The 23,120-nt window shown below is 48.5% G+C and overlaps 9 protein-coding genes across 9 annotated transcripts; 5 read left to right on the forward strand and 4 right to left on the reverse strand.

The window, feature by feature from the left end:
- Positions 1-169: 169 nt before the first annotated feature.
- EDB93DRAFT_1296524 (heat shock protein HSS1) lies at positions 170-2,513 on the forward strand (the record flags this gene model as incomplete). Its single annotated transcript, XM_041454622.1, has 5 exons — positions 170-216; positions 274-423; positions 472-1,028; positions 1,076-1,900; positions 1,959-2,513. The coding sequence occupies 5 exons, from the start codon at positions 170-172 to the stop codon at positions 2,318-2,320; spliced, it is 1,941 nt and encodes a 646-aa protein (XP_041312138.1). The 3' UTR covers positions 2,321-2,513.
- On the forward strand, positions 2,514-5,413 carry EDB93DRAFT_665614 (rab-GTPase-TBC domain-containing protein). The gene is made up of 9 exons (XM_041457043.1): positions 2,514-2,653; positions 2,706-2,836; positions 2,888-3,124; positions 3,178-3,245; positions 3,299-3,441; positions 3,556-3,874; positions 3,934-4,079; positions 4,131-4,534; positions 4,588-5,413. Exons 2-9 carry the CDS (start codon positions 2,759-2,761, stop codon positions 5,386-5,388), a joined length of 2,196 nt encoding a protein of 731 aa, XP_041312139.1. The 5' UTR covers positions 2,514-2,653; positions 2,706-2,758; the 3' UTR covers positions 5,389-5,413.
- A 260-nt stretch (positions 5,414-5,673) lies between these two features.
- On the forward strand, positions 5,674-8,232 carry EDB93DRAFT_1246252 (succinate dehydrogenase; the record flags this gene model as incomplete). The annotated part of the gene is made up of 13 exons (XM_041452423.1): positions 5,674-5,802; positions 5,854-5,909; positions 5,967-6,078; positions 6,132-6,155; positions 6,208-6,249; positions 6,309-6,386; positions 6,436-6,907; positions 6,957-7,256; positions 7,308-7,357; positions 7,410-7,714; positions 7,768-7,866; positions 7,918-8,035; positions 8,083-8,232. 13 exons carry the CDS (start codon positions 5,674-5,676, stop codon positions 8,230-8,232), a joined length of 1,935 nt encoding a protein of 644 aa, XP_041312140.1.
- A 157-nt stretch (positions 8,233-8,389) lies between these two features.
- Positions 8,390-10,704, forward strand: EDB93DRAFT_1076744 (uncharacterized protein; the record flags this gene model as incomplete). Its single annotated transcript, XM_041445267.1, has 6 exons — positions 8,390-8,603; positions 8,734-9,104; positions 9,156-9,372; positions 9,423-10,038; positions 10,087-10,421; positions 10,469-10,704. 6 exons carry the CDS (start codon positions 8,390-8,392, stop codon positions 10,702-10,704), a joined length of 1,989 nt encoding a protein of 662 aa, XP_041312141.1.
- A 1,436-nt stretch (positions 10,705-12,140) lies between these two features.
- On the reverse strand, positions 12,141-12,869 carry EDB93DRAFT_1077284 (uncharacterized protein; the record flags this gene model as incomplete). The annotated part of the gene is made up of 3 exons (XM_041445302.1): positions 12,141-12,296; positions 12,350-12,412; positions 12,468-12,869. The coding sequence occupies 3 exons, from the start codon at positions 12,867-12,869 to the stop codon at positions 12,141-12,143; spliced, it is 621 nt and encodes a 206-aa protein (XP_041312142.1).
- Positions 12,870-13,439: 570 nt separating this feature from the next.
- EDB93DRAFT_1238153 (cytochrome P450) lies at positions 13,440-16,013 on the reverse strand (the record flags this gene model as incomplete). The annotated part of the gene is made up of 11 exons (XM_041451514.1): positions 13,440-13,493; positions 13,546-13,716; positions 13,779-13,894; positions 13,926-14,000; positions 14,251-14,488; positions 14,542-14,597; positions 14,648-15,029; positions 15,081-15,238; positions 15,345-15,404; positions 15,458-15,494; positions 15,684-16,013. 11 exons carry the CDS (start codon positions 16,011-16,013, stop codon positions 13,440-13,442), a joined length of 1,677 nt encoding a protein of 558 aa, XP_041312143.1.
- A 677-nt stretch (positions 16,014-16,690) lies between these two features.
- On the reverse strand, positions 16,691-18,186 carry EDB93DRAFT_666728 (uncharacterized protein). Its single transcript, XM_041457044.1, has 3 exons — positions 17,892-18,186; positions 17,739-17,833; positions 16,691-17,676 (listed from the first exon to the last, which is right to left on the reverse strand). Exons 1-3 carry the CDS (start codon positions 17,913-17,915, stop codon positions 16,902-16,904), a joined length of 894 nt encoding a protein of 297 aa, XP_041312144.1. The 5' UTR covers positions 17,916-18,186; the 3' UTR covers positions 16,691-16,901.
- A 1,464-nt stretch (positions 18,187-19,650) lies between these two features.
- EDB93DRAFT_1077452 (Shr3 amino acid permease chaperone) lies at positions 19,651-20,409 on the forward strand (the record flags this gene model as incomplete). Its single annotated transcript, XM_041445316.1, has 4 exons — positions 19,651-19,699; positions 19,763-19,987; positions 20,044-20,091; positions 20,144-20,409. 4 exons carry the CDS (start codon positions 19,651-19,653, stop codon positions 20,407-20,409), a joined length of 588 nt encoding a protein of 195 aa, XP_041312145.1.
- Positions 20,410-20,658: 249 nt separating this feature from the next.
- On the reverse strand, positions 20,659-23,103 carry EDB93DRAFT_1121290 (LETM1-like protein-domain-containing protein). Its single transcript, XM_041448542.1, has 7 exons — positions 22,597-23,103; positions 22,398-22,541; positions 21,732-22,346; positions 21,484-21,678; positions 21,273-21,431; positions 20,935-21,223; positions 20,659-20,885 (listed from the first exon to the last, which is right to left on the reverse strand). The coding sequence occupies exons 1-7, from the start codon at positions 23,041-23,043 to the stop codon at positions 20,791-20,793; spliced, it is 1,944 nt and encodes a 647-aa protein (XP_041312146.1). The 5' UTR covers positions 23,044-23,103; the 3' UTR covers positions 20,659-20,790.
- Positions 23,104-23,120: the final 17 nt, after the last annotated feature.

The following is a 23,120-nucleotide window of genomic DNA, read 5'->3' on the forward strand; positions in this document are numbered from 1 at the left end:
AGAACCCTCTAGAATGGTGAAGGAACGTCCTGGAATGATGAAGAATATCTTTCATATAAAAGATGTCAGCTCGCGTTCAATCTTTCTTCACTGTCATCTCTTTTCTCAGTCCCAGCTCGCAGAGCACAAAACGCATCCTTAATCTTTCCAAGAATTCTGATCTGTTAAAATGTCCCCAGCCAAAGCTATTGGTATCGACTTGGGCACAACTTACTCGTAAGTTTGCTTTAAGGAGTCTCATCTCGGATCGACTCAGAAATCATCATTATCTAGTTGTGTTGGTGTTTGGCAAAATGATCGCGTTGAGATCATCGCCAACGACCAGGGAAACCGCACCACCCCCTCCTATGTCTCCTTTTCGGATAACGAGCGGTTGATTGGTGATGCTGCCAAGAACCAGGTCGCCATGAACCCCCACAACACGTAAGATTTGACCTTTTTTTCCTTTCTCGCCCTAACCCGTCTTCATAGCGTGTTCGACGCCAAGCGTCTCATCGGTCGTAAATTCGACGATGCTGAGGTACAGTCAGACATCAAGCACTTCCCTTTCACCGTTTTCAACAAGGGTGGTAAACCCTACATCCGAGTGGAGTACAAGGGAGAGCAGAAGGAGTTTTCTCCTGAAGAAATCTCGTCGATGGTTCTCCTCAAGATGAAGGAGACCGCTGAGTCCTACTTGGGCTACAACATCTCTGACGCTGTCGTTACCGTCCCTGCCTACTTCAACGACTCCCAGAGACAGGCTACAAAGGATGCTGGTACCATCTCTGGAATGAACGTTCTTCGTATCATCAACGAGCCCACTGCTGCTGCCATCGCATACGGTCTTGATAAGAAAGTTATCGGTGAGCGCAACGTTCTCATCTTCGATCTTGGAGGAGGAACCTTCGATGTGTCCCTTTTGACAATCGAGGAGGGTATCTTCGAGGTGAAGGCCACTGCCGGTGACACCCATTTGGGTGGTGAGGACTTTGACAACCGTCTTGTCAACCACTTTGCGCAAGAGTTCAAGCGCAAGCACAAGAAGGGTAAGCAACTTTGTGATTTGTCAATTCCTAGGCTAACAATATTGTAGATCTCTCCTCCAACCCTCGCGCGCTCCGTCGTCTACGGACTTCTTGCGAGCGTGCCAAGCGCACTCTGTCGTCGGCCACCCAGACTTCCATAGAGATTGATTCCCTCTTCGAGGGTATCGACTTCTACACCTCTCTTACTCGTGCCCGTTTCGAGGAGTTGTGCGCGGACCTTTTCCGCAGCACGCTCGAGCCCGTCGAGAAGGTCCTCCGGGACTCCAAGATCGACAAGGCAAATGTCCACGAAATCGTCCTTGTCGGTGGTTCCACGCGTATCCCTCGTATCGTCAAACTCGTATCTGACTTCTTCAACGGCAAGGAGCCCAACAAGAGCATCAACCCTGATGAAGCCGTTGCCTACGGTGCTGCCGTTCAGGCTGCCATCCTTTCCGGAGACACCTCCGAGAAGACGCAAGACCTCCTGCTTCTCGATGTCGCTCCTCTATCGCTCGGTATCGAGACTGCTGGTGGTGTCATGACCGCCCTCATCAAGCGCAACACCACCGTCCCCACCAAGAAGTCCGAGACCTTCTCGACATACTCGGACAACCAGCCTGGTGTCTTGATTCAAGTGTACGAGGGTGAACGTGCACGCACCAAGGACAACAACTTGCTTGGCAAGTTTGAGCTATCTGGCATTCCTCCGGCACCTCGTGGTGTTCCTCAGATTGAGGTCACGTTCGACATTGACGCCAACGGTATCCTGAACGTCTCCGCATCTGACAAAACTACTGGGAAATCAAATCGCATCACGATCACCAACGACAAGGGCCGCTTGTCCGCAGAGGAGATTGAGCGCATGGTCAACGAAGCTGAGAGATATAAGGGTAGGCTTTACTCTTCTATACTGTTTGCATGCATAAATTGACTTGTATTATCTTACAGCTGAGGATGAGGCTGCCGCTGCTCGCATTCAGGCCAAGAACGGCCTTGAATCATACGCATACAACCTCCGCAATTCCATCACCGACGACAAGCTTGCTGACAAGTTCGACCCCGCCGACAAGTCGAAGCTCGAGAGCTCCGTTAACGAGACTATCTCGTGGCTGGATGCATCACAAGAAGCATCGAAGGAGGAGTACGAGGGGAAGCAGAAGGAGTTGGAGAGCATCGCCAACCCTATCATGCAGAGGCTCTACGGCGCTGCAGGTGGTGCTCCTGGTGGTTTCCCCGGTGCTCCAGGCGGTGCACCAGGTGGTTTCCCTGGTGCCAGCGAGGACGGTCCTTCAGTGGAGGAGGTGGACTAAAGCAGCCGCCTGTTCTCTTACTTGCCTAGTGTTTTTGTCGAGCATTTTACGTCATATTTTCATCGCATTGCACGGTACGAGTGTGTCATGAACAAATAATGTCCTTCCTATACACTGTATGCTACATTATCGCATTTCCTAGAATGAATTTTTCTTTCATCTCTCCGTCTTGTAGTGCAAACGTGCCTTTATGAGTCAAGTTGATCAGCTAAGTATAGATAATGAATATAATATGTAGACGTGCGTAAAACAAGGGTTTCTACATCGGTAACGCTGAGCGTTGACCATGGCGCAAACACCTTCAAGGACAAGACCCCCTCAACATATGACAAGGTTCGTTATATCGAAGGTTATCAAGGAAAATCAGCACAAAACTAGTCTTCAGGAATGTCTACGACCAGCTCTTTCATCACGGGTCGAGTCTCTCCAAGCTGAGAGATGCGATTGCAGCAGGCCGCCTTTCTCCAGTCTTCAGATGGCGGTATCGGAGTACCGGGGAGAAGTATAGCATGGAAGGCAAGGAGAACACAGTGAATTAGTTTGTATGCTCATACCGACTCCCATTAGTTGTTCCTCTTGAGAAATGTGCCACTGGAATCTCCGCCTCATGAAATACCAGTACCACCGCTGGAAGCTTTACGCGCCCACCGAAAGCAGTACTCCGAGCTGCTGCTGGAGAAGATGCGTGCTCCGGATGGATCTTATGATGAGACTTTTGTCGTGCCAGGCCTTACCATTCCGAGGAGGAACGTCAAGCCGCCGACGGACTTGGAGATGAACAATCCTCTTAGTTTACATGATGAGGTAGCAACGTTTTTCCATGTTTTTAACCATCATGTTAATGGTGTCCATTAAAGAACCCTTGGAGGGAATGGTTTGCAGCTGTAGACCTCCGGAAGACTATCCAGCAAGATGTTGAGCGGACGTGAGTTCCCTCCTTAAAGATTGGCATCTTTTTGTGCATCTTCTTTCCTGCAGTTTCCCTGATATAGGCTACTTTCGCAACGATGATGTGCAGCAGCAACTCACCAATATCCTGTTCCTATACGCTGTCATGCATCCCGATCTTCAATACCGACAAGGCATGCATGAGCTACTTGCACCCGTCTATTATGTCGTAGGTATGTGATTCAACCGCTCTTATGTCTTCCATGTGTCCGCAGTCTATGTCTCGTCTGCTTGGTCCACTCATATGACTGTTTTCAAAGCTGAAGGATAAATATCTTTGGCTGTAGATTATGACTCCACTGCCGACGACGCTACATCATCGTCGGACGAATCTGCCTTTCGGGAGGTCTGTTCGCGGACATGGATTGCAGCTGATTCATGGGCACTTTTTTGCGCGATCATGGACGACATCTCCAAGTGGTACGAGTGGCGCGAGCCATCACCTGTTGAAACATCCTCTGCCCGTGGTCAAGTCAATTTTAAGCCATACATGTCACCTATCACACTGGCCTGCAACAACATTCAAAATAATCTTCTAAAATCCGTCGATCCTATTCTTCATGGCGTTTTGCAGAACTCGGGTATCGAGCCGCAGATCTATGGCCTGTGTGTGATTCCATGTCTTCTGGGCCCTCTCAGGCTAATTTGATCAATCACATTGTCAGACGATGGCTTCGCCTGTTGTTCACTCGTGAACTTTCTATGGACGATGCGATGATCTTATGGGACGGTTTGTTCGCGAACCCAATCCCAATTTCTGAGCTTGCTCAGTGGATATGCGTGGCTATGCTTATACGAATCCGAACCAAACGTGAGTTCTTTATATCCTCTTGAGTTATATTCAGATCGTAATGTTCTGCAGTGATCGCGTCGGACTATAGCATGCAACTAACAAACCTATTGCGATATCCTCCCTCTCAGGCGGAAGATGGAGCCCCGCATCATGCAATCCTATTACTTCATCAAGCATCGTCGCTAGAAATCTCTCGGACACCCTCCGCGGGCGCAATTGTGATGACTGAAAACCGCAACCTTCTCAATATTCCCTTAGAAGTACCTGATCCGCCTGTCCAAACGAGGCGGAGGGCACGTCCTCAGATCTCCTCATCAGATTCCCATGGAACTTCCGCTGGCCAAGGGGAGAATATTCGTCAACCGCCCTCGTTCCAGATAGGGCTGCCAGAATTGATTGCTCGGGGGCTCATGGATCGCGGGGAGAGCCTTGGGATTAACAAGACTGTAATGAATGCGGTATCCGAACTAAGGGTAAGCCCCAGATAATATTGAAAGTGTCATTCTCTTGATTTGTTGTATCGTAGCGCAACCTCCCCGAATTGGCCGCATCTCTGGTTCGCACGCCATCTACAGTATCGGCACCGTATGCAGCATATCCCTTGCTCGACGAACATATGACAGATGATAGGCACATTTCGGAGAACGAAAGCCATATGGAAACGGAACGAGAACTGAGAGCGCAGAATAAACGCCTTGGTGAATCGATCACTTGGATACTGGGCATTTTGCAGTCCAAGGAACCATCGGAAGCCAAGGATGAGGATGCTGCAAGAGCTTCGGTGCAACAAAAGGAAGCTCTCGAGTCACTAGCTTATGTGAGGGACATCTTAGGTGGGGAGGTGAAGGAGATCGATGATCGTCGTCTGTGGGGGGCGGAAGAATACAATAAGCGTTTGGAAGGTCAGAGCAAGCAGGAGTCTAGGGCAGTGTCTGTCTCCCGACCAAGACAACTTTCAACCACGACCCCTACAAATGAGCACCCACTACCACCATTGCAGCGGGAAGTCCGAACTTTTTCTCCCAACACGTTCGGGACTCCTGTGTCATTTCGGCCAACGACATCACATTCTTCTTCGATGGCCTCAAAGGCAATTCCTATGGCATCGTCGACTCATAATCGCTTTCAGTCGTCGACTGGGGCATTCCCCGTCAAGCCGATTACGATGCAGCGGACACCCCTTCGCATATCATCTAATAATCCCTTCCAACGCACATCTGATGTAGGTGGGATGCCGCCTGCTGTTGCCACGGCCGTCAAAAGCGATCAAAGTCCGAAGATCCGAAGTGAAGTGCAGCAGCACGATCCGCTGGGAGTTCTCAAGTAGATTGTTTGCCTGTAGCGGTTACAAGAGATGGTGATCCCGTCAATAGATTTCTATACAGGTGGAGCATGGACTAATGCATTTAGATTATGGTATGTACTAGTAGAAGGCTGATTGCGGAGGTTGTATGCAATTTGATTGACCAATGGTGGGAAGGCTATTGGCCGACTCGGCGCGTGATTTCCTAATGCAAGGCCTCCGGGTGTCAACAACTTTCCCGTAGTTCATCGGGTCTTTCGCAGGTCTTTTGTTTATTTTTCTTCCTCGCCGTCGACGACGACAACATCTATGCTCAGGAAGTCGGTGTCTAAGGTGGTGCCCTCTCGGGCTCTGCTTCATCCTCAGCGCGCTTTTTCCACTTCACTTCCCGTCAGGAGAGTCGTTGCGTCTAATCCAGTCAAGGCAGAGGAGGTCAAGGTATATCCCAGCTCCCATGTCGTTTTTTCTATCATTCTGACGGTTTTTAAGTCTTGGTCTTCAGGCAAATACCCTCTTATCGAGCATGAGTACGATGCTATTGTCGTGTGCGTAATGTTCCAAACCAATAAAGAATTATCAGAGCTGATTATGCGACCTTTTAGTGGTGCTGGTGGTGCCGGTCTTCGCGCTGCCTTCGGTCTTGCGGAAGCTGGTTTCAACACGGCTTGTATCACTAAGTTATTCCCAACCCGGAGTCACACTGTTGCGGCACAGGTATGTTGAACCATGTTCAGCAGTGTCGGACACACTCATATCACATTCTCAAGGGCGGTATCAATGCTGCTCTTGGCGTAAGTGCACTTTGAAGAGTTAATTATCTTTTTACTGATGAGTTACCTGTAGAACATGACGGAAGACGACTGGCGATGGCACATGTACGACACGGTTGGTGTTCTTTGATACACTGCGCTCTCAAGTTCTTTAGTCGAGCTGAATTCTCACAGGTTAAAGGATCCGACTGGCTTGGTGACCAGGATGCAATTCATTATATGTGTCGAGAGGCTCCCAGATCCGTCTACGAGGTCAGCTTGGATCTTGCGTGTTGTTTCCTTGGCTGATTACTTTTTCTAGCTTGAACATTATGGTGTTCCATTCTCCCGTACCAAGGATGGAAAAATTTACCAACGTGCCTTTGGGGGTCAGTCTTTGAAGTATGGCAAAGGTGGCCAAGCATATCGTTGTGCTGCGGCTGCTGATCGTACCGGTCACGCTCTCCTCCACACCCTTTACGGCCAGTCGTTGCGACACAACACGAATTTCTTCATCGAATACTTTGCTCTGGACTTGATCATGCAGGATGGCGAGTGTGTTGGAGTTATTGCGCTCAATATGGAGGACGGTACGCTCCACCGCTTCAGGGCACATAAGACAGTCCTCGCAACTGGCGGTTACGGTCGTGCCTATTTCAGCTGCACGAGTGCGCACACTTGTTCTGGCGATGGTAATGCAATGATTGCTCGTGCTGGCCTTCCTCTGCAGGATCTGGAGTTCGTTCAGTTCCACCCAACCGGCATCTATGGCGCCGGCTGCCTTATCACTGAGGGTGACGGTTTTTTTGTGAGATATCTGCTTTGTAGCTGACTGTGCGTTAGGTTCTCGCGGTGAGGGAGGCTACCTCCTGAACTCAGAGGGCGAGCGTTTCATGGAGCGTTATGCACCCACGGCCAAGGACCTTGCTTCCCGTGATGTCGTATCTCGTTCGATGACGATTGAGATCCGTGAAGGTCGTGGTGTTGGACCTGAGAAGGACCACCTATACCTTCAGCTCAGTCATTTGCCTCCTGAAGTCCTCCACGAGAGGCTGCCCGGTATCTCCGAGACTGCTGCTATTTTCTCTGGAGTCGATGTCACTAAGGAGCCTATCCCAGTACTACCTACTGTCCATTACAACAGTTAGTATATCTACTACACTGTCCTCTGGTCTGTAGCTGACATTTTGATAGTGGGTGGTATTCCCACCAGGTACACTGGCGAGGTGCTGACTGTTGACGAGGTGAGCTTGTGCTAATTGCACTTGTCACATTGCGCTCACAAGCTGTGGTCAGAATGGCAAGGACAAGGTCGTACCCGGTCTGTATGCAGCTGGTGAAGCTGCGTGCGTGTCTGTTCACGGCGCGAACCGTCTTGGTGCAAACTCCCTTTTGGATCTCGTTGTCTTCGGTCGCGCGTGTGCTCATCATATCGCGAAGACCTTGACTCCCGGAAAGGCTCACAAGACTATTCCTGAGGAGTCCGGCCTTAAAAGCGTGGAATTCTTGGACCAGATCAGAAACGCCGATGGCCCCAAGCCTACTGCCGAAATAAGGCTAGAGATGCAAAAAGCCATGCAAACCGATGCCGCTGTCTTCCGGTGCGTTCCACCACCTACGTTTAAATAAACAAAGATACTGACAATTCTCGCAGCACACAACAGACTCTCGACGAAGGTGTTCAGAAGATACATCAGATATACAAATCGTTTGATAATGTTGGCATCAAGGATAGGAGCATGATCTGGAACTCGTACGGCTTTGTTTATATGATGCTGATTCCCTGCTCACGCGTTCATCTTAGTGATCTCGTTGAGACTCTCGAACTACGCAACCTCCTACAGTGTGCAGTTCAAACCATCACGGCCGCTGCTGCTCGCAAGGAGTCCCGAGGTGCTCATGCTCGCGAGGACTACCCTGAGGTTAGTATCTGCATCACATCCTATGAATCTATCTGACCTAGCTGTAGCGTGACGACGACCACTGGATGAAGCACACCCTCACAATGCAGCCTGATGTCAACTTACCCGACGTCACTCTCAAGTACCGCAGTGTCATTGGCGAGACTCTCGATGAAAATGAATGCAAGGCAGTCCCGCCATTCAAGCGGACATACTGAGCAGGTAGTCGGATACTAAATTGACTACATGTTTTAATGGGTCAAAATTGACTGTCCACTATATGCACGAAAAATAAATTCATGTATTTTGACAAAAATGGCAAAAATATTATATATCACATTCCCATGAAGTTCCCATGGTTTTTGTTTGACCACCATGTCGAGCAGAGCAGGTGGCCTGTACGGCGGCATCCAATTCTCTACTGGCGCAACCTTTAGCCTTTCATCATCATCTACATCTGCTTCGCCTGCAACACCGACGCCTGCAATCAAAGAAGTTGACAAAGTCGAAACTCCCGTAGCTCTAGAGGCTATTTCAGCACCAGTACCAAGTAACACAAGCAATGATGGAACCAAGGCAGACGATGGAAGTATTGGAGGTACAGACTCTGGGTCTGTAGGAAAGCTTTCAGCCGGTATCTCCCCCTCCTCTGCACATCGAGTCTAGAAGCAAAATATTGACCGTTGCAATCATCATGCTACTCCTCCGAACTCGCACAGGGTGGTCCGCTGCACTTGCGTTCGCTCCCGTCCGTCGTGCACCAGCAAAACCCAAGCCCGCTTTAAGTCGCCTTCCCGTGGGTGCCAAGGCCCTACCCACTCCTGCAACAGCTTCAATTTCCGCTACCATGCCAGCTTCGGGCCTTTCCGCAACAGCCGTCGTCTTCGCTCCGCCAGAACTGGTAACTACGGATCAACAAGAAGAAGCCAAAGATGATACCGTCCAGAAGGACTCCACATGGCGCAAAAAGGAAGGCTGGGGCAAGAAGGTCAAACCTCCATCCATGATCCTTGATGAAGATATCAATGGCTTCAAGGCTCAACACAAACGCAGGGCTGGCGGAGGTGGTGGTGGAAGGAAGGGGAGGAAGGTATGTATTTCTTTGCTCGGTTTAGTGTCTTCGTTAATTCTTGATTTGCAGAATAAGAATGCCCCAGTTGTGGCGGTATGGGATCCGTTGGAGCCGTACGACACTCTGAAGCCGAATGACTACAACGAATATAAATTATGGAAGCAACGTGACCGCGTTGAGCGGGCATCCGAACGTGCGGCTGAAAGGAAACGTGCTCGTGAGGCTCTCGACAGAGGCAGTGATCACACAGGCAGCGACAGTGAAGGCGAACGCCCAAAAAAGAGTGGTGTGCAAACTAACTCTGGATATGTGTCGAGGTTTAACTTCTGGTTTCAGGGAGATTTGACAACGGGTCTTTCGATACGTGGTCTCGCGCAGATGATGAACGCCCTCGTGGGCTTGGTGCCATCAATACTCCAGCAGTCCATGTGGATCGCAATATGTCAGGGGAGGAGGCCTTTCAGCGGCGACTTGCAATGTCTTCTAGTGCTGCTGCTCGAGTACCGTCACCGCTTCCTGTGCCTGTTGATCTTAACTTATCGGGTGAGGAGGCCTATCAGCGCCGCCTTGCCATGGCCTCGGGAGGTAACCGCCCGCACACGTTCTCTGCATCCGCATCCGCATCCCCTCTCCGTCAACCGTCATCGGGTGGCACCGATGACGAGGAAACAAGCCGACCGCCTGTTCCCTTAACGCAGCCAACGCAACTGGTGGTGCCCGTGCCTCCAACGGGTTCTCCTCCTCCATTGGCATACAACCCTTTTGCACCACCGGCAAATATTCCACCGCCACCACCTCCCCCATCATCTCAAATACCAGTTGCGCTTGAAGACAAGGTCAAGGCCGCTGCAAGTATTGCAGCACGCCTTAGTGCGCTTGCCGCGACTGCAGGTGGGTCGGGACCAGGATCAAGTCTACCCGGCGCACCACCGCAAGAAGACACTCAAACACGGTATGCCCGAGTACATTTACTATCGAACACATCTGACAATTATATCAGCTCTGATTCACAGGGTTTTGCAGCTCGTATGATGGCTAAGTGGGGGCACAAGGAAGGTCAAGGTCTGGGTGCTGATGGGAGCGGTATTGTAAATGCCCTCACAGTCGAGCAAGTCGCTGCCCAAGGCAAAGGTAAAAAGGGTCAAAATCAAACGCAGGGCCAAGGCAAAGTCAAACCAGCTATGGGCTCAAAGATGGGTCGGATTATTAATGACAACGAGGACGCGAAGGGTCGTGAAGACCGCTTAAGATTTGGGGAGCCCAGTCGTGTGGTAGTGCTAACCAATATGGTTGGACCGGAGGATGTGGATGATGGCGATCTGAGAGATGAAATTGGTAAGTCTTAGACAGTTCATTGTTAAATTCTGACTGAATTCCTTCAGGTGAAGAGTGTTCGAAGAATGGAACCGTCGAGCGAGTTATTGTACATCTGACTCAACCTCCACCGGCAGACCCAGAGGAATCTGTCCGCATATTTGTATTGTTTGCGGGCCCCTCTGGTGCGTGGAAAACTGTAAGGGAGTTGGATGGCAGGTACTTTGGAGGGAGGGCTGTGCGGGCGAGATACTTTTCGGAAATTGCTTTCTCTCTGCATGACTTGGATATTCCAATCGCTTAGCTTAGCTATTTGGCATGGTTAGTCGAGATTTAGTTTATCAAAAATATTTGAAGTTGATCTGAAGACCTTAACGGGGCTCGCAACAGGGTCTCATAAGAACCTAAATGCTGGTGGTGCAGACTTCAGTCTTCGTCTACGCCATAATTTTAAAGCTTGAAGCTTCAGAAGGTTCCGCGGCGCCTTGACAGCGAAGTTTACGTGAGTGTACATCAGTACTCAGTACTCAGTACCCAAATGTATTGTTATTCAATTTAAACGGGACACCCCATCGGTTCCTACGTCCCAAAACCATTTTGTCCCTGAGCTTGAGGGACTTTTCATCTTACACTATCGGTGAGGTGATGCTGGAGGGTCCGTGGGCTAATCCGGTCCATGCATGCGGAAGTCTTCTCCCTTAAGAAGAGTGCCAAGGGCAGCAGCAGCCACCAAGGTAGTTGTAAGTAAGTAGTTAAGATTGTCTCCTTGACAGTCACGTCAAAAGGCAATGATAATCAATGCTCAGCTTGATTATCGCAGACAGTATTTATGCTGATGATGGGAACCCGGAAACTAGTGCATTGGCCCGTTCAGCGCAGTTGTATATACGCCAGATTGTGCGCCGCTCCACTCATCAAAGTCCATCAATTCTACGTCAAACCTCCCTTCAGCTGCAATCATCACGATCACAAGGGTTTCATAGCAGTTACCTTTCTCTTTTTCTTTTCCCTTCATGTGATTCTTTTAACAGGTGGAACTTCTCGCGGCGGAGGGAGTGTGGTGAGCCGTAATATCTGCAGGACCTGCACGAGGATCTAAAGTATTGTTACCGGGTTTCTTCGTCGCAGTGGCGTGTTTTTGGCAGGTATGTATGGTGCAATACGAAGGATATTCGTTGCAAGTTCTTGTGACGCTCGTCTGGTGATAACCCCAACTTGACGCTATCATCTCGTACGGTCTCACCCAGGAGAAGGGATACGCTGTGCTCACCTTGTTCGTTTAGCGCAACTTGAAGGGTCATTGCAATGATGTCCTTTCCAAAAGGAAGTCAGGGATGTTCGTCCTTGGTTCACCATATTGAAAGACTATGCCATGCGGTAGAAACATGTTCATTCCTGCCTCGTCGAAGTCCTGTATGATGTCCGTTATGGTCACTCGGAGGCACACTGAGGCATTCAGACTGCACATAGGCACTGAGTTTGTAACCATCAATTTTGTTTTCGTATCGGTCTCTCATTTAAACAAGCTGTAGATGCCAATGTGCTTGATCTGATGGTCTTCATCTACACCTATGCTGGAGAAAATTAGGAAGAACAGGGAATACCAGCTTGAGAGGAAGGATCAATACTCGAGATGCGATGTTAAAGCGGTTGATCAACTAAATCGTTGCAACATGCATTGAAATCCTGTAACATTGGAAGCGTAGATGAACACGAGTAATGGTCAGCGTGTTGCTAAAACTACCACTCAGCAGCTGGTCTTTCAAAATATTTCCGCCGCGCATCACGGCTTAGTATATGGACTGCAAAATTGCCTGCATCAATCATAGCCCACCCGTTGAGCATTCTCCGCTTAGAATTGGGCGGAAGGGGTAGCGGTGGGTCCATAGACAACAGCTAGACAACAATTTTCAGCTACTGTGAAGTAAAAAAGGGCTGAGCAGACACACAGTCTTTCGCACTTGACGTACGACAGCTTCTATCGATCCTCGGTTTTCGGTGCCTTCTTTCACCTTGCGAAAACAGTGGTTAGCAAGAAAGACAGAGCGCGGCAGTAGGGGTACAAACTTGAGCAGTGACTACCCAGTCCCATATACCTCCAGGCTCTTCCGCAAGACCTTCACCGGAGTACGTGCGCCCGCGTTTCCGGCGGCCCTTGGGTAACGTCCGAGGTAATGGAGGGCCAGGAAGAGCGGCGACAGGACGTTCGACAGTTAAAGTCGATAACTCTAGCAACGGAGATTTACTGAGCTGCGCAAATAGTTGCCTTATCCCGGCAGAGGTGTTTTCTGGGAGCTCGTGGGTTTTTGGAGCAAGGTGAGGTGGAGTATGCCTAGTGACTGGACCTTCAGTATCAATGAACCATGGCGTGGAAGGAGGTGTTGCCCCAGTGATGCTCCTGGAAGCAAAGCCAAGACGCGATGAACCTGGGCCCACAACCGCATGACGAAGGCATCGAAGAGTTTGCATGCTCACGATATTGTGACCAACTATGTTCGACAAGTGTTCACGGAATGTGTCGGAGTTCGATTACATGTAAAGGTCGACCACTACCTCCAGTATGGTGTTCGCAAACATTCAAAGCTCAGGTGGTCATTGGATCATGATATAGCACTGTTGTGACTCAGGGTGAGTAGTTGTATTGGATGCTACATGTTGCACGCCATAGTGCTACTTGATTATACGTGCATTGTGGCATCGTCTGCCTCTGTGGGCTCACAACTAACAATAATCGTGTATTCATCTGGCGTTCACACATGCAGTGCGAATATTCTATTAGATGGGGCATGGAGGTGTTGCAGGTGACGGGATGCTAGGTGCAATAGAATGGCACATCATTTGATTTGTATTCAAGAATCATTACTGCTCAATGTTTACAAGGCTCCTGATATCTATATCAATTGCATTTAAACAAACAATAATTTGTCCTTGTAGAAACTTTACATTCGTAAATCATTCTTGAAACTTGCTAGAAAACATACCGGTAATATGACATGTCCAAGTCGTTGTGCCTGCAAATAGCAGGAAATTCTAATTTAGTCACTGTATGACTTCGACATCGTCTACAGCCAACATCTTGACCCACATACCACCCTGCGAAAGCGAACCCAATTAGATGGCTGCAAACCATGTCAGAACGACTTACCTCGGCATAAAGTAACACATGGTTTTTCGGCTTGAACCGCTCGATTGCCGCCCGACCGTCTTTCTCAGCCCACCATGCTGGTGGACACATTGAAGGCTCGGGGGACAATGCAATCGCGGAAAAAATTTGCAGCAAACGGATAAGCACAAACGACATTTGGTTGTAGGCAAGCTGAGATACGAAACATGGTATGAGATGGGTGGAGGTAATGAATAACTCAATGACCGACGTACTTTTTGCCCTAAGCAGTTTCTTGGTCCAGCGTTAAATGGAAGGAAAATTGAGGGATCGGCAAGCAGATATTTCTGCAAGCGCTCGTCGAGCCATCTATCCGGATCGAACTCCAACGCTGAAACACGATCAACAATTCATTTACAGACGAAGTTCAAGCTCCTTATCGTCAGGTCCCCATAGATCTGTTCTTCTGTGCATAAGGAACACTGAAATAGGTGATCCTGAAATTATTCAAGTAGTCATGCGATGAATCAAAATAATCGAGTAAAATACGTACATGACTCCCCCTGGAACAAACAGTGGCTCCTTGCCAGGTTCAGGGGATGGCCATGTAGTGTCATGTATGCTTTCTCTGAAAGCTTGTGGCTCAACTCTAGTATCTATCAAGTAGCACGAGAACACACCTCACATTAAAGGGGCTACGCATCTGTAGTAAAACGATACAATTTGTCTGAAATTATATTCAATCACTTACAGGGGAGGGAAGAGGCGTATTGTTTCTAAAATAGGTGAGTGGCGCCTCCACATCCGACAGGAAATGAGAATATGCACCATTGAGAAAGGCCTGCATGTACTTCATCTCTTTGATATCACCATGTGTGGGCACGCCACTTAGCCCAAACTTCGATATGATTTCCTCCCTAAGCCGAGAGAGGACTTCTGGATGCATTGCAAGTAAATAAATAGCCGAAGTCAACGCCGAGGTTATCTAATATTATCTATTACCAACCAGGATGACTCTAGAGGTAATTGCAAACTTACCGAATCTCTTCCTGCTAGTAATATGTTCAACGTCTCGTCCTTGATGACTTTGAAGTCTGAAAATAATATTCAACAACAGGAATTCCCAGGTAACGGGCCGCCTCACCCGATGTCAGTTTTACCAGATGATCCACAAGCGTTTCGTTGCCCGCAGTGTTGTTTTCATCTGATTTGGCAGCCGTGCTATGCCTCCTCAGAGCGGCTTCGAAAATCGGATCCAAAAATTCGCTGACCACCTTCATATCTTGCGCGGTGCTGTCAGCAAGAATCTCAGTCATTGGCCACGTCGACCCAAGTATAAGACGACGACTGATTGCATGTTGAGCTTGAGAGAAAGCATCTGAGAAGGCTGCTATAATGTCTCTTTGAATGGTATCTGTGGATTCTCCTGTGTTACGGGGGAAAGGAAGTTCGGCGGAAAGTGAATCAGTGCAATGTCCAAACAGGAACTCCGATGCAGAATCAAGTGTAAATCTGGAGATGAGATCCTGTGGGCAGTTCTTCAACAAAGATGTCAAAATGCCGAGTTGAAGTCCTACTTGGAAGTCGATCGCCAAGTCCATCTTGAAACGTTCCTTCGCCAAAGCGATAGTACGATTCACATGACGGTCAAAGATCTCAAAATGACTTATCCGATCATGATTGAAGAAAGGCCGTGTCATAGTTCGGTGAAGCCTATAAGCATGTTGAAGGTTCCCTATCGGGTTGATACAAAAATATATGGCTCACTTCCATGTTTCACCTGATGGTACGGACAATCGATCCATCAGTCACAACATAAAAGGCCCTCTGTTCACGCTTACCATCCGAGTTAAATACACCCGTTCCAAGCACCGAGTCAACTGTTTTTCCAAACTTTACACCTGAATCGGGTCATAAGTCATTACATGCAGATAGACAGCATTCATGGACATACCTTTGACGTAGTTCTGATGATCAGTTACGAGCATGGTCTGGGTGGAGCTTGGTTTAGATTTTCTTCGAATAGAAATTGGAGCTTACCTTTAGGTGTTAGGGCTCCGAGGTCATGATATCGTCCTCCCAAAAGAACCGAAAATTCAAAGTCGGCCCAAGTTCCTTCATCTCGTCCAGCGCAGGTTGTCCTGGACGGAAGTAAAGCATGAACATGGAATGGATGGAACGGAAATTATACCAAGGTATTCGTTCTCCAACCTCATGAATATGTCCACTACCTTGTCCAGATTTCCAGGCCATTTGCCCTGGACACGAGGAACGAGTCTGGCACCGAGTCGAGTGGCCTTTCGTCGCTGCGACATTAACGAAAATATAAGCAGCAAACCCCAGAGGGGCTGCGCCCAAAACCACCAGGGACAAAAGCCATGGGGGACTCGAAAACCTTGCAGAGAAGCCAAACGTTGTATGATAATGACGGAAGAAGCGGTCGGAAAAAATACAGAAAGGAACCCCCGAGTGAGGTAGGCTACGCCAGGACTGACCCAAAACCGTGACATAGCTTGGATGTTGCTAGTTGATGACCAATATGTGGCAACAACTTGAAGTAAAGTTAAAGACGACACAAATGAAGACCCAAGTTCGGATGCCATGTCACAGGCGATGATAGGTCAGTCGCCAAAAACGTCGGATGTGCAAGAAGTATATATAGTGCCGGGCTTGTATAAGTTTCCTGTAAGCCAGAGAAGGAGCCTACGTGGCAAAGCTGCGAGTAATCGAACAGTTACAATGTGTGGAGCTCAGAGTAAACCGCTGTATCAGCCAGTTGCTCACCTGAGTTCCTTAGCATTGATTATCACTGCCTAGGCCTTTTGGCGTTGAGGGATGACCGTCATGGTGACCCTACTATTGAGCGGAACCGATGATCGGATGAGTAACCCTAAAACAAGAGTCTAGTACCCAGCTGGGCATTTCCCGTCGTTACCACTTTGGGTCGATTGGTCAATGGCTGGTAAGCGATTTTCAGAGCGGTAAAATAGACAGAGGGCGGGTGGCCTTTTTTTCTATTTTCGTGTGATGTCTTTTGAGATTTCTTGAAGGCTTCAACCTGTTCAAACCTAGGACCTTCGGGTACTCCGAGCTTCAAACAGAGCTCCGAGTTTCGTAGACACCGAGCAAAACCCGTCTCGGCCTATTTTCTCTTAGATTTCGATTTTCTCGTCTCTCAGATATTCACTCTTGATTAACACATCGATCTCATTCTCATTCCACTAGTATACAAAGGTCTAAGAGTGCAGATGAAGATATGTATGAAAGATGCAAGTAGTGTGATATGAAGAAACAATAATGATAATGCCGAGTTCCGAATGTGATGTCAATGATAGTAATGCCGGGTTCCAAATGTGATGATAATGGTCCATAAGTAATATGAAATGGGATGAAAGTTTTCAGCACACGTAGTCGTTCGTGAACGAGGGCTGGGCCATCGAATACGTCGTATTGTCTGGGTACTCGCAGAGGCCTTCAAAGTACCCCGAGCCATATTTCTCCAAAAACTCGTCTAGTTCAGTTGGTAGGGAGTTGTTCGAACAGTCCCCTGAGCTGGGCTGGAACTGAAAGTCGACATCAGGAACGGGTTGCTGGAAGTTGGTGAATAGCTCTGGGTCGAATTGTGGCATCTGGAAAGCGGAGACATCGGCGGGGACAGTCGGAGGCTGGAAGTAGCTGGAGGTAATGGGGAGCTGAGAAGGCTGTTCGTAGACAGAGGCGAAGCCCTCCGGATTGGTAGGAGGATCGGAAAAGAGTCGCTCCCAGGGAAATTCAGTGTGCTCATTCGAGAATTGGGAGATGCCAGAGTCGCTGGAACCAACAGGTGAGAGTGTATTGCAGGGAACCAGCCCTGCAAGCTCGGGAAATGTTGAGTAATTGAAATCAAATGATGCAGGAATATCTGTCTCTGGCTTCATAAACTGAGTAGAGGGGTAGGGAGCGGCGGCGGTCCGTCGGGCAGCTTTTCCACTGGAGTTTCGACGTGCTTTGGGCTCATAGCCGTGTAGTTGCTTGCGGTGACGCGTCAAGCTACCTGGATCGGTAGTGGCAAACGCGCACCCAGGGTGAGGGCATGTCTTCGAACGTTCACGAGTATGTGTCCTGATGTGTGTCTGCAGATTTGACTTCTGAAGGGTCTTGTAACTGCAGTTAGGGGATGGGCATGCGTGCATCCTAATCAAGATAGTAAATAGGTCAGGAACCATCTGGGATAGTGATAAGATACGAGCACGTACAGAGCCTCCTTGCGTTCATCGTGCGTACGCATGTGTCTAGGAAGGTCCGCCTTGCGGCTTATGGCCTTGTAGCAGATAGGGCAGTTAACGGGTGTCTGTAGATAAAATGTGATGAGTACAAGGCGTAGGATGCGAGGTAGGCTGGAAGCGTACCATGTTGCATCCTACAGCAGGCATACTGTGATTGTGTGTAATATGATAGAAGGGGTTATGAATGATCTGAGGAGTGGAATTAAATCCTTGGAGTAAATGAATAGCGAGTGCGTTGTGTCAAATCCACACATCTTGCCGAGTTCTTTTAAAGCACCAGGTGCGCTATGGACATCGAGTACGATTGCTTTCCTGTGGCGCGCGTTTCTGCCTTTAAAGGCAAAAAGTGCGAGGCAATCGTGTGCGATGGTCTGAGCATAAGGGACGAGCCACTCGGTTAGACGGAAAGGTAAAAGAGGCGGAAGAAGGTTCGATTGTGTTTCAACACTTTTCGTTTTTTGCCTTGTAAGGTAATTTTTGGTTACCTTCTCGATGCGGGGATGAGTGGCTCGGTGAAGGCCTCATAGTTGAGGAAATATGGGGCCCATAGACTCCCCTTCTGAAGAGAGCTCTACCTCGAGGCGTCGTCGAAGGCATTGAAGGTGCTATCGAGTTTCATTGGCTATCACGAAAATAAAATTCGCAGTTGTCAATGAAACATTGGAAGACTTGAAGGAAGACGATGAAGAAGAACAAGGCCAAGTCAGTGAAACTTGAACTGGCATCAACATCGCTTACGTCATCAAGTGCACGATAGGGGCTACTTGTACCAAAGCCTGAAGTGGTTCCGAGAGATGCAGCTGACGACGAAAGATGTCGCAGAAAGTTTGAATGAATCTACAGGTATGCAGTATCGTTTGGTCATCAATGAAGAGGCTGGTCCGATATCTCCCCCGTTCGGCATACAACCCCGAACTTTTCAGTACTCCAAAATATACGATGGAACAACTAAGGGCCGATCCAACAATTGAGCTTACGATTGTTCTAGCATCACCTGCTTCGCACTACACTGGCTGGAACCATTTATATCAAGGTCGGTCTTGTGACTTTTGTGGGGTTAGTGAAGAACCGATGATAGTGGCAGAAGCTTGCCTAGTGCTTTCACAATGTCCGCAATAGTACAAGACAAAGAGACCGCGGCCCGTGGGGTGATGATGGCCTGATAAACGCCTCAATCAGCACTCCACTATATCTCCCACAGCCGATCCAATCTACTCCAGGAATAATCCTCTTGTTGGCTAAACTCCACAGCCTGCACCCCCGCGAGGATGAGCGAGATAAAATAGATGGTTTGCGTCATTCCTTGTAGATATCAACAGAGCGACCAAAGAAATATGATAGGTACTGATGATATCATGATCTATTCTGGTGACCATGGCAGGTGTCTAGACTGGAATTAGTAATGATGGGTCGGTTACTCGACTAGATACAAGATAAGTTGACACTGTGGTCCATTGGAAGAGTAGTCACGGTATCAACTTACTGAAAGATCGAAAGTTAAGACCGACGGTTGCAGCCATATCAACAGGGCCATGGCGTTTGGAAATTTGGCGCAGGCGGGCTGCGAGACTCGCGGTGAGATCACTCATATTCGAGTCGACGCAGAGGGCTACATGCTTTCATGACTGATTCAGATGGATAAGGAGAGCATCGGCGAGCAGCATGAGCCTCAACGAAAGTCAATACTACCGTACTGGAGAGAACCAAGTCCAGACATGGCGGATCGGGTGACGCTCAATTGCTTCCGACGCAGTCGCCCCAAGATCGGGTCAAACTTACAATTACCAAATATTCAAAGCGACTGTCCACAGCTTAGACAGTCCTTTGACAAAAATTCATCACCACCAGTTTCTTTCAAGCATCGCTGCGCAAATACACAGTGATGGGTGTACGAGCTGGTATTGTCGTTTGCATAACCTCCTTCTTACTCGGTCCGTTTATTTTTTTCACGACTTCCTCGGCGTCGACGTGTTATGCTAACGCCTGCCTTTCAGGTTCACTCTTCACTCATTGGATCGCTGACTCTCTGACTCTCTGGAAGTCACCGGTAACTGACGAGCATCTGTGGACAGCGGCTCTTTACTACTCGATACTGACCAAAGGTCCCGTGCAAATTCTCTATGTTCTCTTTGCCATCATCATACTTGGCGGAACGACCATCTTTTGGAGTTTCAATGATTTGGAAGCGGGCAACTTGATGTTTGACGGAGGAAGCATATGTATGTGTTTCTTTCAAGTTCTCCATCAAACGTTCATGATTCATTCTATTTCCTAGTCCTCTACGGCGTTGCCGCCATCATGTATGCGTACGCCGTCATTCCCAGTCAGTCGGATCATAAAACCATGGATCACGATACTAAAGACATTCATCCCAGATCTCATGGATAAATTCACGACGATTCCGCCCTACCATGTGAAGGAAGCTTTTCCACGTTTACTAAGAACACCTACTCTTGACCTCGCATCAAACCACCTTGTTTGCAGCGTAGCGCTCACAGGTGTCCTGATCCTTCAGGCTGGTCGGTGGTGGGCTGAACTATCCGATGGTGATGAGGAGGAAGATTACATCTCTGAAAAAGTTGAAGACAGTGATGTTGCAAAAGAGACAAAGTCAACAACTCCCCCCGCAACAACCGCATGATAAAAACTACCCTCTCGCACATTATCTTCATGCAGGGCTGCTTTCCAGTTATCCACACCTCTAGTACTTATGCGTACTCAAGTTTCGGTACCATCCGATACCCTTCACGATCATCACACATCACATATCTTGGTTCCCGGGTCGTCATATCTTCGTGCGGCAACAATGCTTTCATTTCCATTGGACGAGTAATATTTACAAGTCGTTAGTGATATGTTGTACAAACACGATGACCGCAAGCACTTGCATGATGACGACATTCCAGAGCGATCCACACGTTTCATTCGCATTTGCTGGCCGAAGCCTCAGTACTGAGTGGTTATGGTACGTATAGATAATAGAATTGTGCTCTAGTCTATGTGTAAATTGTCTGAATCAGCCTTATTCCTGGACAATGTCCTCCTTCCTCGGTCTCGAGTCCTTGATTTCTTTGCCCTGACCTATTAACGTTTGGGCCTCATCATCGATCTCGATACCTAGCCTCATGATCAGATCACGTCCCCATTGAATGATCAGGTTGCTCACCAAGACCCTCTTCCTTTACAAGACCAAGCACGTGCTCCAGCTCCACAAACCCGTCTTTGTCAACATCCAACTTTTGGATCACCGCTTGTCCGACTACGTCGTCGGGCTTGTGCTTGATCACAGCGAGTGCTTTCTCTAGATCCTTCACAGGTATGCGTCCTTGCGGATCTGCAGAGAACATCTGCAAGGAATTACCAACACGTGAATCGTATTCTTGCAACTGAGTGTCGATTTTTGTGAGCATTGTCCGGATACGTTTTGTCAGCGCCCCTGAAGGTGACTTGGGATCCTGAGTGGAATAATTAGTATGGAAATTGCGACAACATTCAAAGTAATACCTCTTCCGCCTGAAGGTTCTCTTCCATGAGGGCGCGAAGCTCATCGCGTTCTTTTAAGACGCTAGATTTTGCCGACAAAATTGACAACGCTTCGCCAAGCTCCTTCAGTTGTTCGGTGGTCATGCGAGCGTTCTCTTCTTCGAACCGTTCCGGATGAAGCTGCACCAAGAAAATTAAAACATAGAAGCGAGGGTTTACAGGTCAAAGTCACCTCAGTGTCAGGCAAAAGAGACTGTGCAGTGCGTGCTTCTGACTCATCAGCCTCACGCTTGGCGCGGCGCGCATCTTCTTCCTTTTGCTCTTGCTCCTCTTCATCTTCGATGAGCTCCTCTTGTTGTTGTAAAACTTCGAGCTTCTGTTTGTAGCTAGCGCTCTCCGAGTCAACCTCTAGTTCAGCCTCGTTTAGCTGAGAACGACCAGTGTCAATGGTGAAGAGAAGAGTGGAAAGAGAGTACGAACCAAGTTGTCTGGCAATCCACTAAGGACACTTTCAAGACTCTTAATTACAGCTGTTTTGCCATCTTCATCTTCACCAGGCTTGCGGTCGAAATGAAAGGCTCGTCCGAGAATCAATAGTACACCAGAAACACGATTATGAAGATGCAATTGAATCCATGTAGTCAACTCGTCCCGAAGCCGTGCAGGAGAAACGCCAGTGGTACGAATACCACGCGATTGACATGCGGCTTGCAACTCCGAGGTCGACAACTCATCGACACCTTCAGAATAAATGACTTGATCGTCTCGACGAAGGTTCATGAGACGCGAGCGAATGGCACCCCGAAGGAAATTGTCCGTGCCGAATGCATTGACACCCATGTACCGACACATTGAAACAAGTTGCGGCCGAGACAAGTTATCAAGAGTAAGGTCATCGTCAAAGAGCTTAGCAACATTGATAATATCCGTTGCAGAGGGTGACTCCCCAGTGGAACGAACCCTCCTGAAAAACTCTTCAAAGGCATCCGAGCCTACTATGTGGGCATTTGCCTTTAAGCCAGACTCTCGCAACGTTTCCTGGAGGAACTTTGCCATTTCGAGTCTCACCCGAAGGAGCTTCCGTTGTTTTTCTTCCTACTTGTATATTAGCCAAACAAAAAGAGAAAATATGTTACAATCCCTTACAGCAGCAAATTTGTCTTCAAAAGTCGAGGGAAGCATATTAGGGAACAGTTTCAGAGCGACAGGAAGTAGGAGCTCCATGAACGGCACAATGATGAAAACAGCGAAGGGTACGAGTCGAAGCAAGTCCTGGGTCGTACGCTTTAGCTAAATATCGATTACCATAAGCTTGGCTGTTAGCATTGTGAGATAATATGCTCGCCTGTCGCCGTTCTCTTCGTGTCAAGCTCTCTCCATGAAGAATCTTCCACTGAAGTCTGGCAGAAATCCTGACTTCCGAAACAAGTAGCTTCGAGCCATGCCAATAGTGCGCTGCTTCGTGTTTCACTTTTTTCCAAGCTCGAGTCATGAACGGTGCGTCAGAGGCAGAATCCTTAGGTGCAGGGGGCGTGGCCTTTGGTTCAAGAGTGGATGAATCGTCGGTGACGATTTTACTTGTAGCATCACGGCTTGCGGGAGCAGACGAAGAAGTCGAAGTCGATGTGCTCTGGGTGCGGCGCGAGATAAGAGCATAAGTAGGGGAGCGCGGCGACACAAGGTGAGTTCGTGGGCCCAGAGAAATGTAACGAGTGGTTCGTGCTTCGATGAGTTGACGGCTATAACACCGCACAAAAGCAGCTTTCTGGGAGCGCGGTAGCCATACTGACATGGACGTTAAGAGTAAAGTTGAAGAGTTCTAGCTAGATTAATGGGTGACCATAAAATTCGTGGAATGACACTAACGTA

This window comes from Suillus bovinus (assembly GCF_016758785.1).
Source record: "Suillus bovinus strain UH-Sbo-P2 chromosome Unknown EDB93scaffold_5, whole genome shotgun sequence".
NCBI lineage: Eukaryota > Fungi > Basidiomycota > Agaricomycetes > Boletales > Suillaceae > Suillus > Suillus bovinus.